General features: G+C 44.5%; 1 protein-coding gene across 3 annotated transcripts in view; it reads right to left on the reverse strand.

The window, feature by feature from the left end:
- Nucleotides 1-2,022: 2,022 nt before the first annotated feature.
- LOC138582143 (zinc finger protein 570-like) overlaps nt 2,023-14,877 on the reverse strand; it is a 183,343-nt gene continuing 170,488 nt past the window's right edge. For 2 of the 3 annotated variants that reach the window (XM_069653167.1, XM_069653165.1), the window contains one exon: nt 2,023-3,633. In XM_069653167.1, the coding sequence (XP_069509268.1) occupies nt 2,963-3,633 (671 nt within the window). In that variant the 3' untranslated portion in view covers nt 2,023-2,962. The remainder of the gene's footprint in view (nt 3,634-14,877) is intronic. The other variant, XM_069653166.1, reaches the window with a different exon arrangement.

Below are 14,877 nucleotides of genomic sequence, written 5' to 3' on the forward strand. Positions count from 1 at the left end.
GCATGGAATTGAAACAGCTCTCCTTGACCTGAAGAATCAAATTGAGTACCTCAGAGACTCAGGCAAGCCTGCACTCCTCTTGCTCCTCGACCTGTCGGCAGCATTTGACTTAGTCAACCACAAAACTCTCTGCCAGCATCTATCCTCAATAGCTAACTTCTCAGACAATGCCTGCAAATGGATAGAATCATTCTTAAAAGACAGATCTATGAAGGTCTTCTCAGACTCCTCTTCTGCCGACCCCAGCACCATCAAGTGTGGCGTCCCGCAAGGCTCCTGCACGGCCCCCACCCTTTACAACCTCTTTACGAGGCCCCTGTTCAAATGACTCCATGGGCATCTCGTATACAAATTATGCGGATGACACCCAGGTACTTATCCCCCTCTCAGGTGATTACGCATCTGACCAAAATACCTTAAACTCAATCTACTCAACAATTCAAACTTGGATGGCAGAAAACTGGCTCTGCCTTAATAGTGACAAAACTGAGCTCCTGCTGGTTGGCTCGCCGTCCACCCTAAATAAATTGAACAAACAGTACTCCTCCTTCGTCATTGACAGTATCCCCATCACTGTTTCCCAGTCCATCAAAACCCTTGGAGTGTACCTTGAACCTGACATGTCCATGAACAAACAGGTCAATGCCATAACCTCCACATCCGCCTACTACTCCAAACTCATCAATGCGACCCGACCATTCCTGTCCCAACAAACCTGTCTCACCATCGCTAGAGCCATCATTGGTTCGAGACTATACTACTGTAATGCCCTATTCATTGGTACCACTGCCAAGAATATAGCCAAACTCCAAACTGTTCAGAATAACGCGCTTAGAGCCGCCACAGGCCAATCGCGCAAAGACCATATCTCTGAACTCAGAAGACAAGTCCACTGGCTTCCTGTCAAGCAAAGAATTATCTTCAAAGCCTTGGCCTTGACTCACAAATGTCTCCATGACCTTGCTCCGCCTTAGCTAAGCCGCAGGATCACCAAACCCGTCTCTCAAAAACCATCTAGATTACAATACTCTAACCTCCTGTTTGTCCCTAGGACTCACAAAGCGCGTGGGGGCGGCTCCAGCTTCCCTTCAGTTGCCCCTACCCTTTGGAATGCGCTCCCTCCGCACCTCAGAGCCATTGAATCCCACACTCTATTCCGCAAAGCCATCAAGACTAACCTCTTTGTTTGAGTTCTCAAAACCTACCTGCAACGCACTGTAACATGTAACTACCGAAATATTTTCAAGTATTTTTCTAGGGTGGCTTCACTGTAACCCTCAAGTAAGCATTCTTAACCTCTGCTCCAGCACCTCGATGTCTGCGGGCTGTTTGTGTGCTTTACAAATTCGAATAAATAAATAAATAAAAATAAATGCAGAAAATGTTAAAATCAAAAATTAAGAACGTGACATTTTTAACAAGGCAATAATCACGAACATCACCCCGCCCGCTATCCCCCCTCCATCCACCTCCCTAATCCTAATACTTACCTTTTGCCCCCAACTTACCTTACGTACTTCTCTGCAGCACTCACCCGGGGACGTAAGTTTTGCATCCCCATTGAGAAGCGGAACAGCTGCGCAAGGTCCTTTTAAAATAAAAAAGTTCGTCTTCCCCTGCTTTATAGAAGTGGGGGACACCCCTGCATCCCCCAATTGACATTATGGAATTTAGGTTGTTTTTCCTTTGCCGAATTCAGCATTTTTGTTAGTTTCTTTTTTCTATTTTTTCTATGGAACCCTTCTCCCACTTCAGCGGTTAACCAAACAAAGTGCTGTAGTCTATATGATCCTGCGGTCTGCAAGGCCACCAACAGTGGCAGACAGGCACTATATAAGACCACTTAAATTACATTTAATGTGGTTTCAACAGAAACCTACGGCCGGAGACAGAGGAACATCTCTGCAGATAATGCATTAAAAGAGCTTTCCAAATTTGAAATGATCATCTTTGGGCTAAATTAATATCAAATGATTACTGGTGTCCGAGGTGAACATAAATGAAAACCACTGTCAATTTCCATGTGATTATTGATGTGTTTATTAACTCTTGCCATATACTTTAAAGAAGATGCTTTAGGGATTCAAAAATAGACATTCCTTCCTAATTAGAATTACAAATGTGACTTTTCCTCTAGTGATTGTATCCAACCTCTGCAAATGCACTTTACACATCATTGATTCTACACTAGAAACAATATGCTGAAACAGAACAGTGTCATGACAAATGCTTATATATATATATATATAATATATATATATACATATATATATATATATTATGTATATATATATATATATTTGGAGCAATATTCTAGGAATTAACTTGCGACTTTAAAAATAATTTTACATTGTCACTAGTTAAACCAATCACTATTATTGTGTCAAATATTCACAATCAAGGGTCCAGATGTCTTTCTATGAAAGTACTATATTTAAAATATCTATTGATAAGGACAATCGATTCTTCAAAGATGCCAGATAATAATGTCAATGGAACTTACAAACATTACTTTTAATCCATGCAATGATCATGAATTTACAGCTGTAGTTTAACTCCATCGCAGTGGTGATCTTTTCTTTAAACATTTTTTCTTGACTCTGGTCCCTTTATTTTTGCCTCAAGGTAGACGCAGATCACACTTTTCCGCTTTCTTCACACTACATTTGTTGTCCAGCGACTGCAAACATCTTCAGTGTATAACAGCTTTCAAGTGACACATGTTGCTTCCATGCATTTGTAAAGGTCTCACACACAGTACTGCCATCATTGCGTGAATATGTTACTGTTTGGAACAGTTTGCTCAGATTTTGAATAAATGTGCGGTAAGGTCATTATTGGTTCTTTTTGGAGGATCGTTTAAAATATATTGGGTTCTGATGGCACAGCTTACGCGTATGCAGAATAGAAGCGGTTCAATCATCCAGAACTATTTCTATTTTACAAATCCAGATAGGAAGGTTCAAGTGTGTGTTTTCTGGTGTATACTAAGATGTCCCTTCCGACTGAAGTTCTTTCCGCATTCAGTACACTGATATGGTCTATCTTGTGTGTGGGTTCTCTGATGTCTAATAAGAACTCCCATCTGAGTAAAGCTTTTCTCGCACATACTACAGTGATATGGTCTTACCCCTGTGTGCGTTCTCTTGTGTACCATAAGATGCTCTTTTCGACTGAAGCTTTTCTCACATTCATTACACTGGTATGGCCTCACTCCTGTATGTATTCTCCTGTGCTGAATAAGGTGCCCCTTCCTACTGAAGCTTTTCTCACACTCTGTGCATGAGTATAGCCTTCGGTTTTGAAGGGTTTCTGGTAGACCTGGCACAACATTGCTATGTCTCCGTTTGCTCTCCCACTCATGATATTTTTCCGATCTCTGTAATTTAGGGTTCTCATAATGGATTTTGAAGTGTACTGTGTTATCAAGACCACTCTCATATTGTGAGGTTTGATCCCGTAATTCCGGAGGATTCTCTGGGAAACTTTGGATATTATAGTCTGCTTCATTCTCAGGCATTTTAAAGCAAATCATGTTATCTTTTCCTGATGCTGCCTTGTATCGAGTTGTTGCTCTAGGAACATTTTCAGGGACTTCCACATTGCTTTTTCTGTCCATTCTTTCACCACCTGCTGGATTAACACACACGTGAAATCATTAGTGTTCTTAATGTATACTTCTAGTTGCATGCACTTTTACGCCAATGCACTGGTCTGAATAAACAAGGAATACTAATAAACCACATTAATAAAAAGCAACATACAATACAATGCAGAGAGTTTTTAACTGATTTTTGACAAACAACTATTTTGTTAAAAGAACCAGCTTCTCTTTTCAAGCACATTCACTGGCTCTCATTGGGTGAAGCACACTGGATTATTTTCAGAGCGTTTTCTGGACTACAAGCAGAATTCCCAGGAACCAAACTCTGCTGGAATCTGCGCAGTTGCTCGCTACATTTCCCCACCTGACTCCCACTTACGCAACCCATGTACGAGTTAAATATCTTTCTTTGTTGCTTCTGTCCTCCTCTGAAAGAGGCAGTGTTGGAAGGCACACTCTGCATCAGTATCTTAGATAAAAAGGCCCAATCTAATCTCACAAAACTTTTTCTTTTGCTTGTAAAAACCCACCATAACATTTTTTGGTGTTTGCTAAACATACTCAGTGCTGCAACCACAAGGATGTTAGACTATACTTCTCTGATGATCGAAGCCTCATGAAGTTATGTTATGTTATTTGGCATTTATATAGCGCTCTATATATATCATTTGTATGACCTCAAAGCGCTGGTTGGTTGAACAACCTCAGGGATTGTAGCCCAAGTCAGTTGAAAGAGTACGATGTCGAAAGGTGCTTGGGTGCACCAGTTAAGTGTGCAGTTGATGTAATTGCTTGATGGTAGCTGCATTCTAGCATTAGGTGTGGTGGTAATGGTATTGGTTCTATGTGTGCAGTCTGGCGGGTGACACCAAGACTGGGTTCTGGTTGTGTTAGGCCTGTGGGGCGCATGTGTGCAGCTAAACCAGTTTTTCGTGGTGTATAGCTGCATTTTATTAGAATGATGAGGTGTTCATTGGATAGTGTTTGTATGTGAGCAGCTAGGCCAAATTGATTGAGGGGTGTATCTGCACTTTAATTGTGTGATGGAGTAGAGAGTAAGCATAGTGATATCTATGATAAAATGGCTCATCCACACAACGACTAAACACAATGGGGGAGGGAGGTACAAGGGAAAACGCAACGACACTCCCACAGGCCATGCACAGCAAAAATGTGAAGACTAGCCACTGCACTTGGACTAATGACACCCAGACAGTGCAAGTGCTAAGACACAGACAGAAGGGAACGGTACACAAGGACTGGAGGGGGTTGGGGCATACAGCAACAGCATGGAGGAAACAGAGGGGGCGGTGGTGCACAGAGAATCAAGGGGGAGAAGAGGGGGCAGGGTGCACACAGCGACAACAAGGGACACGAGAGGGGCATGGGGCACAGAGTGATATTTTATGGGACCATGGCACAAAGCGACATCGCAGGGAGCAAAGGGGGTTGGGCACACCCTTCAGGTGGACCAGGGGATTGAGGGTACAGTGACGATATGGGAACTAGATGGTCTGGACACACAGTGAAACATGGACACCTGAGGGGTTGTGGGTACACAGCGACCTCCAGGGGAGACGAGGGGCTGGGGGAAAACAGCTACATCACGGGGGACCAGAGGGTGTAGGTACGCACAGGGACATCGCAGGGACTATAGGGGGCTGGGCATACAGCGACTGGATGGGGGACCAGAGCAGTACACAGACACATCACGTGGAGCCAGAGGGCAGGGGTTCACAGCGACAAACGGGGGACCAAAGGGGTTGGGGGGTATACAGGGCACACAGTGACATCATGGGGACTAGGGGGTTGGGCATACAGCAACATCACGGGGGACCAGAGGGATACACAGCAACATCACAGGGAACCAGAGGGTAGGGGGTACACAGCGACAACACGGGGGACCAAAAGGGCTGCAGGACAAACAACGACATTATGGGGTACAAGAGGGGGATTGGGTGGACACAGGGATAACCCACGGGACTGGAGGGGCGGGGCATATATCGACATCACGGGGAACCTGGGGGGGATGGAGCCCCCAGCGACAACACATGGAAGCGGAGGGGTTGGGCGGTACATAGCGACATTGCGAGGTCAGGAAGCGTACCTGAGGTGGGCAGGGAGTTGACTGAGGCTTTGTTGTGGGTCTAGTATGGTGAAGAGGCAGCAAGGTACTGGCAGGGATATGTGAATATTAGTAAGGTGGGGGAATTGCGTGGAGTTATGATCTAAGGAAATCATTCTGCATTTCAGGCATGTGGTTGATTAATAGCCAAATTAATGAGCGTATTCATAGATGACAGTGTTGGGAGTTTCATTGAGCATTAATAATCGGGTTGCTATGGTTTCAATCACTTCAGAAGGTTGTGGTTGGTATTACGGAAAGAGACACATTTTTAGAGTTTAGCAGAATGTCATATAGTCTTGGGTGTGTCGAATATGTGGTGGAAGCGAGTTCCACAGAATCGGGGCCAAGGGTGAGAAGGCAGATCCTCCGATCCTGACAGAGTTAAACGTTGTAATCACTAAAAGGAGGGCAGTGCTTGATATTAGGGTACGGGATGGGAGGTATGGTTTTATCTTTTCTTAGAGGTCTTGTGCACTGCACGGTGAGTGATGCAAAATGTCTTGAAAGTGGCCCTTCGTCAGACTGGGAGCCAGTGGAGGGTTCGGAGAGCTGGAGAGATGTGGTCTCTCAGACCCAGGGCAAGGAGTAGTTTAGCAGCAGCGTTTTGCACTCTTTGGAGTTAAGATGGTATGCCGGGGATCCTAGGTATAGGGAGTTGGCATAGTTCAGTCTCGACATCACAATAGACATAACTGCGGCGGGTCTCCTCGGGAAGGAGAGATAGGGAAATATGCGTCTGAGAAGTTTGAGATGATGGTGACAACATTTTGACACATTGTTGATCTGACGGGAGAGGGTTATGCCAGAGTCCATAGTGCAGCATAGGTTATTAATGTGTCGGGGGGAGGGGGGGGGGGTGATGCAGGCGATCTAAGAAGTAGGGCTTTGGCGAGGTCAGGAAGGATCTTCACGTTCTTGCAGCATATGAGGACTTGGGGGGAGGGAAGGGGGGCAGTAAGGGGAGGGGTAGGGGTGACTATGGAAACGGGGATGAGAAAGTGGCCAGTTCAGATGAGTGGTTTGGGGCGGGATATATAAATCAGGTCATAGGAGCTGAAAATTGCGTCAAGGGTGTGCCCCCTTGAGTGGGTTGGACCAGTGGTATGAAGGGAGAGGTTGAGCGCATCAAGACTGAGCGAGTAGCCAGGAGGGGTGTGGAGGAGGCTTCATGTGCAGCAGGTGCAAAGTTGGAGAACCACGTTTCGGTGATAAAGGTGAGGTCAGGCTTGTCTGAGGACAGGAGGTCGAAGATGCTGTGTCTGTTTCTTGCTACGGAGCGGGCATTGAAAGGGATGTAGTTGACTTTGTAAGGGGATGTGGTCCTAGTGGAGGTCATTGGAGTGGGAGCATGAGGAGCTTGGGAGATTGGAGGGGAGGAGGAGGGTGAGGGTGAGGGTGGAACATTCTGGATCGCTGAGACAGGGTGAGGTGGGTTAGGGAGGGGGCAGGGTGTTAGTGGGTTTTGAGTGACGGGAGATGGCGGAGGAGGATATGTGAGGGGTGTGTGTAGAGTCGAGGGGGGACGGACGAGTGGAGAGATGGTCAGAATGTGTGAGGGGGTTTAGGGAGCTAGGAATTGGAGTGAGTCCGGAAGGAGTTGGGGGTGTTTTGGTGTGCAGGGTGAGAAGTCAAGGGAGAGGGGGTGGAAGCAGGGCGAAGGCAAGGGGAAGTGCGAGGTGGTAGGGGAGGGAGAGATTGCGAGGACGGGTTGAGGTAGAGTGGTGAGGAATAGAGCGTTGAGGGAGAGGGCCAGTCACGTTTTCTGCATTTCGTGTGTTTTGGTGCTATAGGGGTGTGAGAGAGGGTAGGGGGGTCAGAGAGTGAGGGAGATAAAGCTACGTTCATGCGCGGGCGAGACATGCTGCTTTCAGCGAGGGGAAGTGATATGATAAGTGATGCTTGTTGGTGGGGGTCAAGAAGAGCTTAACGGGGTCGAGGGGGATTGTAGTGGGGGTGGGCCAGAGGGAGGCTCCGATGGGTTAAGGGGGGAAGGACGCATGTTCCTTGGAAGGTGCAAGGAAGGAGTGGAGGAAGAGGTGGATTTGCACTGTTTGGAGCGCCAGAGGGTTCCCCTTGCCTGGTAGCTCGATAGGGGGCGTGGTGTATGCATGCATATGGCCGTGGCGTGTAAGTGCAATGCATATGCGGTTGTCTGCATCCTTCAGACCTGTCGGTCTTGGGTTGATAAAGCTATATACAAAATAGCACTTCCTTATAAGGGAAAGACAATTTTCTGCTACAAAAAGATTACATTTGAGCTAGTTTTCATACACACAATGCATTGCTTAGTGGCTATGAACTGGAGGTGAGCTTCCATAGATGGCTACGAGGTGGTGCTATGGCATGAGAGGCTGATCTATTCTCCTCTCACATGTAAGGTAGAAAATGTTTTCATGCTTTTGTAAACCCACCATAGCATTGACGGTGTTTGAAAAGTTAGGGTTAAAGGCTGCAAAGAGTGGGAATAACAGCATTAATGGTACAAACACTCACAGTATAACTTTCACATTGTTAGTCCCACTCTTTGTAGGCTTTAATGTTTGTTAGGTTAACCTTAATTCTTTTGTCAAAGCTTTTTAAATGTTTAATTACAGTGGTTTTTTTTGTGCCGGTATGGTCTATATGTATGAATGCATGTGATATAAATGAATGTTCTTGAGTTCTATGGGTGTTTTTAGTGGGCAGTTCCATGGCACATTTGATTTGATTTTATTTTATTTATAAAGCGCAAAAAACCAGGGGCAACCGGGCGCATACTCTTAAACATGTTACAAAAAGCAGGAGTTACAGTGAGTTACAAAAATATACAGCATATATACATGTACCGAAGGGTACCATTAACAGCGCAGAGAGAAAATGTATATTCAGTCCTGTACCCCACATGGAGTCTGGACTGTGTCAAGGTCTCATGAGTCTTGGGAGAGCAGCCATGTTTTAGCATTGTTCTTGAAGGAGTGGAATGATGGTTCAATTCTGATAGGTGTGGGCAAGGTGTTCCAGAGTTTAGAGGCCAGGAAGGGGAAGCTCACCCCACCAGCTTTTTGGAGTTTGCATCTAGGCACGATGAGGCTGTGAGTTTGGGCTGCTCTGGTAGGTCGAGTGGAGGTGTGGCGTGAGAAGCGAGCGGACAGGTAAGGTGGGGCGTTGTTGCTCAGAAATTTGTGAGTCAAAGCTAGGGTTTTCAGGGCAATTCTCTGTTTTACCGGGAGCCAGCGTAAGTCCGATCTGACGGAGGAGATATGAGAGCATCTCGGGATGTTGAAGGCTGTCCTTAAGCCATTATTTTGTACAGTTTGCAATTTATTAAGGTTAGACTGACTGGTCACTACAGTAGTCGATTTTGGCCATAACTGGCGAGTGTGATACAGTTGGTGGAGTTTAGGAAGGGTCTACAGGCAGTGATAAGTTTGCAGGTATAGGCCGAAGTAGACCTAACTGCATTTATTTGTCTGTTCAGAGAAAGCAAGGAGTCAAGATAGACCCCTAGCGTCTTAGTATCTTTGGAGACTTTAATGTCATTGCCGTCAATAATGAAGGACTTATAGGTTTGGTCTAGTTTGTTGAGCCGATGATTTGATCCTAAAAGTAAGAGCTCAGTCTTATCGTCGTTAAGGCAAAGTTCGTGCTGTGCCATCCAGGCCTGGATGACCGAGTAAACATCGTTAAGGGCTTTGGTGTCAGCTGTGTAGTCTCCTGTGATAGGGATGAGTATCTGGATGTCCTCCGCGTAGTTAGTGTAGGAGACACCCAGATAGTCAAGCACATCGAAGAGGGGCTTGGTGAATACGTTATACAACTTAGGGGATACACACGAGCCTTGAGGAACGCCACAGTGAATAGGGGAGGGATCAGCGGATGCCAGCGGTGAGAAAACCCTCATGGATCAATTGCTCAGGAATGAGTGGATCCAGGAATTGGCAGAGTCGGAGAAGTGGGCTGCGTATTTGAGATGCTGGCAGAGTATTTGGTGGTTGACCAGATCAAAAGTCGCGGAGAGATCGAGGAAAAGTAGAAGAGCTAGCTTCCCACTGTCCTTCAGTGACTCCATCTGAGTCAAGTCGATCAGAGCTGACTCCGTGCCATGTTTAGGGCGGAACCCTGATTGTCTTAAGCCCAGGAGATTGTTTAGTTCGAGGTAATCCTGAATCTGCAGGTAGGCTGCGCGGTCCAGGATCTTGAGCAGGAATGGGACTGTAGTGATAGGTCTGAAATTAGTTGGGATATTAGGGTCAAGGGAGGGTTTTTTGAGGAGTGGGATAACCCATGCATCCTTTAGGTTGTCGGGGACAATACCCGCCTTGAAAGAAGCATTTATGAATGCTGTAATGAACTGGGCTAGCTCATGAGATGCTTCCTTGATAATAGGTGCTGGGCAGGGGTCGCCTTGGCAATTGGAAGGTTTTAAATTGTTTATGATGTTTTCTACTTTGAGAGTAGTGAGTGGGGAGAAGGAGAAAGGTTTATGCAGATAGGTTAAATGTGTATTAGGTGTAGGTGTGGTCGGTGGTTGGTCAAGCTGTAGGGATTTCTGTTTGTCCCTGATTTTAGATTGGAGGGTAGCAATTTTACCCAGAAGTGCTGACTGAATATTGGTGCACCAAGTGTTGTCTTTGGAGCAAGAGTCAGGGGGGGGGCTGCAGGTGTCTCGAGTTCCTTAAGGATATTAAAGAGTTCCTTAGTATTGGACTGGGCTGACATAATGCGGTTATTATAAGAATTTTTTTTGCCTGGAGTACAGCTTCTTTATAGTTAAGGGTGGCTATCAGAAGACTGTCCTTGTGGGCGTCGGAGTGGTGACTTCTCCAGCGTGACTCTGCTGTGCGTTTCTCTTTGCGTAACACTAAGCTGGGGAGTAAACCACGAGGTGTGCTCGTTGTTTGGGTTTCCTCAGTTTGAGCGGGGCGATAGAGTTAATGGCTGCAAGCAGTGACTGGTTATACATGTCGGCGAGGTTGGTGGGGTCTGAGCAAGTGTCAGGAGCGTTATTTAGTGTGGGAAGGATAAGCAGGAGTAGTTTTTCTGTCGTAATGTTCTTTTTATTTCTAGTGAGGGTGGCTAGGGCGACCAAAGGCCTGGGTGGTGGGGCTGCTTCGATGCTGAAAGTGATGACATGGTGGTCAGGCCACAAGCAAGGGGCGTTGGAGATTACGCTAATATTGCAATTGGTGTCACTAAGCCAGTCAAGGGACCGCCCTTTAATGTGGGTGGGTTCCTGTATGTGGTGAGTCAAACCTAAATCTGTTAAGGTATTAGCTAGGTTGAGGGCCGCAGGACCATTAGGGTCTTGGTGTCCTAGATTGAGGTCGCCAAGAATGATGGTTTGGGAGTTGGATTTAGCATTGTTGAGTACTAACGTAGAGATATCATCCACAAAGGATGTGGGTGGACCATGGGGTCTGTATATTAGGTGGATGGTAGCCGTTTGGTTAGCTGAGAGTCCGAACTTGACAGAGAGTAACTCTGCAGTTTCCACCTAAGTGCTTGGGATGGTTCTAAGTCCTAATGAGTTTCTAGCGATGAAAGCAGTTCCTCCACCTCTTGAGGTGCAATCACATCTGATGATGGAGTAATCAGTGGGGATGGCCAATGAGAGTGCCGGGCCGGAAGCCGCGTGCAGCCCGGTCTCGGAGATGGCGATGAAGTCGAGTTCCTGAGTTTTGATAAAATCAGCAATGTCCAGAGTGTGCGAAGCTAGGGATCTTGCGTTAATCAGGGCAGCTTTAATTAAACCAACGTTGCTTGATGAAGCTGTGATGGTTTGAGGGTGATGGGGCGTGGGTGAGGTGGCCGTTTGTGGAGGCGGGCATGTGTACGGTGTGTAAGTAGCATAGCATTGTTTGGTGTAAAGTAATATGAAATGCATTTGTCGCATACACCTCCTACACCATACACCAAAGTGTGGTTTCACTTTGAAGTGAGTTTTTACATGTTTAGAGGGGCACACAAAAGTTCATAAATGTACGCAATTTACATGTCTTATACATTTCATATACATATGTAAAATTACTTCGAAGTCTGTCTTGACTTTGATGTGAATTTTCATAAGTATAGTGTACATGTATGAAATGCACATCTTCTACTAGTATGTGTAGTTTGCATAGAAGATGTACATTCATTCTGTGTGTGTGTGTGTCGTAAGTATACGTGTCATAAAAGAGTGTGTCATACGAGCGTGTGTCGTGCAAGCATTTGTCCTAAGAGTGTGTGCCATAACAGCATGTCATAAGTGTGTGTGAAGTAAGAGTGTGTGATGTAAGTGTGTGTGATGTAAGAGTGTGTGGCATAAGGCGTATGAGTGTTTGTTGTCTAAGAGTCTGGCATGTGAGTGTATATTGTATAAGTAGTGTACGAGTGTTTGCTTCAAAGTCATAGGAAATGCACATGTCCTATAAGCTGATGTGAAGTTTTTTGAAGTGCACATGTCCTATACACCTCTTTTATATATGAAAAGTCACATTAAAGTGAGGTTTGACTGTGTGAACATTTGTACATGTATAATAGTAGACAGTTCATACATGCACGCAATTTATCTCTCCTGAAAATTGACATCAAATTCTAGTCTGCTCTGCTGCATTAGGAGCTCTCTCCTTATGCAGAGCCAAATCTAAGGAATTAAATTACCATTTTCAGTGATTTACACAGATCTCTGCCTTTCAAATTGCAAAAAAACGTCCTTTCTTAGTCCAAATGCAACTATCCAATAAATGCATTGGACTGAAATCATATATGAAAGGGCCGCTGAATCAAAAAGGCCCGTTTTTGGACTGGGAGAGGAGGCTTTAGCTTAGTGAGCCAAGGAAGAGGGATGAATATAGGTTTCGTGCAGAAAGCTAACGTTTGGAGAAGTGGTCAGGACTTGTAATTAGGAGCAATGCATTTCATCTGTACTAGTGATCATGCTGCAATGTTGTGAAGGATTAGTGGTAATAACGTAAAGCTCCTTTCATCCTTGAGGAGGCGCTATTGTTCTGCTCTTTTAAACTGCAAGACTGGAGTACACGTACTCAGTTTCAGCACTCAGTATCAAATCCACCATATTCATCTCTCCAACCACAACAGACAGTAAAAAGAATCCCCATAATATCCCCCATCTGCAGATGATGGCATATTGTTGCTCATGGATGTGCTTAAAAAGTATTACCTAGAAACCTAACATTGTTAATTAAGGGGTTAAGTTAGTTTTGAAAACAAAATGAATGCAGTCGTTTTATTTTCCTCAAAGCACTTTATTGTTCTGCCCGAGCCAACTATTGATGTATTTTCCCTATGGTAGACCCTAGTTTCTTTAGGATGAGGTCACACATTTCAGTAAGTTAAGTTTCATTTACAGTTGAACATGCTGTGTTGCATGAATTTAAAAGCATGTTCCTGCCTTATATATTAGACAGTTATCAAATAAGAAAGAGTATGTTGCATCCGTGTGTCGTATTTAATATATCTAGGTTTGCAGGGTCACAAGTAGATTTTACCAGACACGTATATGTATTATTATAATTTTGTGTTTAGCACTGGCCCTAACAAGAGAGTTCTCAGAACGCCTTACATTGTTTTAAGTATGAAAAAGTAGGAGTTGAAAAAAGAAGTTACAAAATGTTTCAGAAAGGATAGGAAGATTAGTATAGATATGTGATGGCAGTGAAGGAGGGCACGGTTATGTGTGGGGAAACAGGTATATTGTCAGGCTCTATCTGAAAGTGGTGATGGAGGATGCAATGCATATGCTAAGAGGTAGGGTGTTCCATGCCCTGGTTGCCCAGTGGGTAAATGCTTGTTTTTGTGTGCATGTGAGTTTGCAGAGTGGAATATGTAAAAGGTGTTGGCTGGCTTATCTGGTGCTTGGTTTGAGTTTGTCATGCGAGAAAAGCTGGAGTTCTGAGGTGGATGACTTTGAATACAAGCTTGTGTTCAATTGAATGATGAGGGGGGTTTGTCAGCCCCAGATACGATCTGCAAAGGGGTGAAGCAGGGCTGCACTATTGTGCTCCTGCTAACATTTACATGGCTGATCTCCCTGCTCGATTCGTACCAGGCATTGGCTGTTGCCCTAACATAGTCGGGCAGCCCATCCCTTGTATGCTCTACGCCGACGATTTGGTTATACTAAACTACACCGATGGCGGAGCCAAAGCCATGTTTGACGCCCTGGTCAAATATTCGGAAGAAAATGATTTGAGTAGACATAGGGAAGACCAACGTCATGGTGGTTTCACATAGAAGGGTGAAGTGCCCCAGTTTCGCTACTATGCTTGGGAAGGCTGACTACATTTCTTTTTTTTCTCTTTTATTGAATTAGCTGAACAAAGTCAACTTTACAATACATTATACACAAAATTCATTATTTTTCAAAAAGAAAATCAATTAATTACATAAAAAATAAAACATGAATTTCAAATTATAACTTTACACAAGATATATCTACAGTCGTGACTGAACCCGACCCTGTCCTCTTCAATTTTGGATCAATGATCACACTAGATATAACAGTAATCGTACAAAACATAAGGTCCAACCAGGTACAATAAGTTCAAATCTAATTTTCACTCAGCTTCAATTCCTGATGGAACCCAACTCTCAATTTAGTTAGGAAACCTGAATGAATCATTTGCCACATAATATCACAATTCAAATCCCGATATTCTTGCAAGGCAAGTTTCAAATATTTCAGTCTGATATTCATTAAAGCTTCACACTCCACTAATATGTGTTTCAGCGTTTCTCGCTGAGATGGTTGTTTACAATATCTGCAGATGATCTCTGTCGGATTAGTTTGCACTTGGCTAACACATCACTGGTTAGCCAAAGATTAACTCGAACGCACAGAAAATCACCCATATGAGAGATCGAAGGATATTTAATTGTGTAGCTCTCAGGATTAGAATATCTTTTCACCTGAAACAGGTTTTCATTGAAGTCGCTATACAATACACACTAGTAGCAATCCAATCGATCTGAAATAGTTTTGTTTTGAACCTCATAGGGTTTTGTATCAAATCCATCAACAGTACCTCAGTGTGCATTAGGGCTTGAATGGCTATAGCATGCCACTTGGAGATACCTACGTCTTTGGAAAACAAGATGTAATTGGACAAAATACCAATCACCATAGATGACTGTATTGCAAGAATGCATTTTCTAAATAGAGCAA

Source organism: Ambystoma mexicanum, chromosome 3q (genome assembly GCF_040938575.1).
Source record: "Ambystoma mexicanum isolate Mex_15411 chromosome 3q, UKY_AmexF1_1, whole genome shotgun sequence".
NCBI classification, from domain to species: Eukaryota; Metazoa; Chordata; class Amphibia; order Caudata; family Ambystomatidae; genus Ambystoma; species Ambystoma mexicanum.